Genomic DNA, 3494 nt, shown 5'->3' with positions numbered 1-3494 from the left:
GCGAGGAGGAGTGAGGAGGAGGAGGAGGGGGGAGAGAACAGGACAGAGGTGGTGTGTGTGAGTGAAGGGATAGAAGGCGAAGAGAGAAAGACATGACAAAAATATCGGCAGGCTCGGAGCACGCCGTACCATGCGAGCGAACGCGGAGACCGACGGGCTCGAGGATGTCGGATTAATGGTGACGACCGCAGCCCGTTTTCGCACAGGAAGCTTCTCTATCGCAACTTGGGCGCAGAGGGTCCGCGGGGAAACATGGCCGAAGGTTATTCTGCTCTTATATGTCTGTGTATAAATGTATATTTAAGGGGGGGGGTGTTCTGCTGTTTAGTTCGCTGTGTGCTCACGCGAGGCGGAGATGTGGAGAGGGGAGAGGAGGAGGTGGGGGGAGAGAGAGGACAAGGAGGCAAGGTGCAACGTGATTTCTTTGCTCCAAACAAACCTCGCTTTTTAAAAAAAAAAAAAAAAGAAAAAAAAAACAAACCCCGAACCGCTCCTTTCTCTTGCTGCCCACGGAGCTCGGTCTCGAACCGCGTTCGGCTGCGTTAAAGGCACGCTCCTCGTCGGGGGGAGCGAGGTGTGTCCTGGAGTGGAGCTCGAGGAGCCACCATGTGTACACCTGCAGCCCCGCAGCACGAACCAGGACACGACATAAAGACAAAAAAACAAACAAAAAAAAAGCTGAAGTTTCTGAGCACGACGCAGAGGCACGAAGTTGCAACTTTTTCTCCTCCCTCCTCCTCCTCCTTTGTAGGGAACATGCCGGCTCCCAGCTCCACGCGCCCCTCGTGCCGCCTATACGGTGTCAGAAAGTAGTAGTAGAGAAATTTTCTACCGGCCGTGAACTTCACATCACGAGCAAAGAGAAGGAGGGGGGAAGAGGGGGGATTCCCCTCGCTCTTCCCCGTGTCTTTTACCTAAATGCAACTTTGCGTGAACCCGGCTGGGAGCTTCTTTCACGCGCTGCGTCATTTTGAGTTTTTTTTTTTTTTTTTTTTTTTTTTTTAATTAAACCGTTCTGATAATGTCCCGTGTGGGCCGACTGTTTCAGGAGGGCCGCGGAGAGGTGGCGGAGAGGACCCGTCCACCGAGCAGCGGGAGGAGGAGGAGGAGAGGGCTCGACCCCAGCAAGTCCTGTCGGGATCGGGCTTCTGCAAATGGTTCAACGTCCGGATGGGGTTTGGATTTATCTCAATGACCAGCAGCGCCGGGAGCCCCGTCGACCCCCCGCTGGACGTGTTCGTCCATCAAGTAAGTCGAGGCGTCGGCACCGAACATCTGGCGTCTCGAGGGTCAATTTCTCCCTAATTGAGCCTAAATTGCGAGCGTGCTACTTCGTGTGGTGCGTTCAGGCTCCCGCCGCTTTGCACTGCGCCGTCCGGATGTTTTGCGTTGCCTAACATGTTACTGTGTGATCACACGTTGTTCACGGGCTTCGGGAGAGAGAGAGGAGAAAAAAAAAAAGTTTCCTCTTTGGGCCACATGCGATCAGCTCTCCCCGCCCTCTGCTTCCCTCTGCTCAGACGGGGGGGGGGGGGNGGGGGGGCTGGAAGAAGTGTTGTGTGGCTATGACACGGTTAGTTTCACACTTATGGACAGCAGCAGAGCCTCCTGGACATCCATCCAGAGCTAACAGTTTCATGAAACAACAACAAAAAAAAGGGGGGGGGGGTCTATAATTTGCATGGTGCTACATTTTGAGAAGCTGCTGTTTGGGAGGTATTTTTTTTATGCGTGTGTGCTTTTTTTAACGAGCACTAACACATCTTTCCCACATGAAGCCAAGGCCTGCTCTTTGCCACATGTTCCTGTGATTTATCGTGCGCTGAGTTAATCTCGGAGGCCTTGTTTTCGACTTATTCCACAGCAAAACAAAGAGAAAGAGCGGCGAGGTCCTCCTTTTTCTTTCAGCTTCCCCCTGCCTGGTAAATCCCCCCTCCCTTTTTTTTACGGTCCTGTAAAGTGGCTTTAAAGTAGCCAAAGAACAGAGGAGGAGGAGGCATTTCCCTGTCTTCATTGTGGGCTCAGAAGATGTTCAGAACTGGTTGGAGGGAGACAAAAAAAAAAGGAACCCCTGGCAGGGGTCAGATAATGCTGAAACACACATTAGGTGTATAAACAGTGTTTTCACCTTATGGAATCGTATCACTGTTTTTTAGTTGGAAGTGAGATTTAATGTTTGGCTGAAAAGAAACAACAAATGTGACGCGTTGTGTTTTCTTTTCTGCAGCTTGTTCTGATGAATGTTGGGTCTTTAATGCTGGATTTACCTTATTAAAGTAAAAACATGCACAACGTAATCAACATGCAGTTGGGTCACGTATCCATTTTCTGCTAAACCTACAAATTGGTTCATGAATGAAAAACTCAATATAGAATTTACTTTAAGTTTTCACAAAACTTCTTCCTAAAAGGTTAATATTTTAAGCGAATTATGGTTAAACTCCATTAAAAGAATGTAAAAGATTTATAATTATTTTAGATTATAGTTGGATCAAATTTGACAGTTGGATTGATTTGTGCTGAATTGGATTTTGGGTTAAATCTTTTTCTGTGTTTACTATAAACATTTATTATAAACTGATTTAAAATGTCCTTGTAATTAGAATATATAGCCGAAGCGCGGATTTAAATCCTTGTGTACGGCAGTGGAAGGAATTCTTAGATCTTATCAAATGTTTCAAATGCACATTTGCCAAAAAAAAAATTACTCTAAATACGAACAAATTTATTATACAAAAAAAAGAAAAAAAGGCTATCTGTGATTTTTGTTTTGCTGATTTAGTCACAGCTGAAGCAGTAAGGTGGCCTAATTCACCGTGCAGCTATTCATCGTATTCGTATTTCAGTTTTTATGTCATTCAAGGGTTTTAAAGTCCTCATTTTTGTCACGTAAGTGGCAACTAGAAGTGTCAGATAAATGCAGGAAAGAAGAGATTTTCACTCCAAGATGTGGTGTTAATGACAGAAAAGAAAGGAAGTGCTGCAGAATACTCCATTTGCAAATAGACTCTTGTTACAGTGGAGACAGCTCTGATTTTATGAACATAAAATAGAAGGTTTTGTGTTTTTAATACGGAGCTGAGGATCAGGCAGATGTATCCTTGCAACAATACATTATTGATACTTTTGCGTTGTGCTTCTGCCAGTTGAGCAGTGTCTTCATTAGAGGTGCTTTGGAGATGGATCGGACCTGCAACGTGAAGGACGGGCTGAGATAAATAAATACCATCTGAATCAGCAGTTTGTAACCTGTAGGACAGCCCGGGCCGGCGTGAAATGCAGCTGCTTTTTAGGGTTGCAGCAATACACTATTTTCATGGTCAGTTAACAGCAAATCCAAGAGGCCCAGATTAACACTGTCAGATTTGATTTCAACACTTTTAAAGTGTCTATATGGGTCCACACCAGAAAGTGTTAATTTAACTCTTTTTGGAGAGTTGGTACCTTAACTCTTATAAAGTGTCAAATATCAAATCTGCTGGAGTTAATAATTT

The 3494-nt window shown here is 45.5% G+C and overlaps 1 protein-coding gene across 1 annotated transcript in view; it reads left to right on the top strand.

Moving 5' to 3' along the window:
* Positions 1-3494, top strand: part of lin28b (lin-28 homolog B (C. elegans)) — a 24405-nt gene continuing 20911 nt past the window's right edge. The window contains exons 1-2 of the mRNA XM_017411736.2: positions 1-262; positions 1049-1248. Coding sequence (XP_017267225.1) covers positions 253-262; positions 1049-1248 — 210 coding nt within the window. The 5' untranslated portion in view covers positions 1-252. The remainder of the gene's footprint in view (positions 263-1048; positions 1249-3494) is intronic.

The sequence above is a fragment of the Kryptolebias marmoratus genome, linkage group LG19 (genome assembly GCF_001649575.2).
Source record: "Kryptolebias marmoratus isolate JLee-2015 linkage group LG19, ASM164957v2, whole genome shotgun sequence".
NCBI classification, from domain to species: domain Eukaryota; kingdom Metazoa; phylum Chordata; class Actinopteri; order Cyprinodontiformes; family Rivulidae; genus Kryptolebias; species Kryptolebias marmoratus.
Note: the sequence above shows the minus strand (reverse complement) of the source record. Positions and strands in the feature narration are given on the sequence as shown.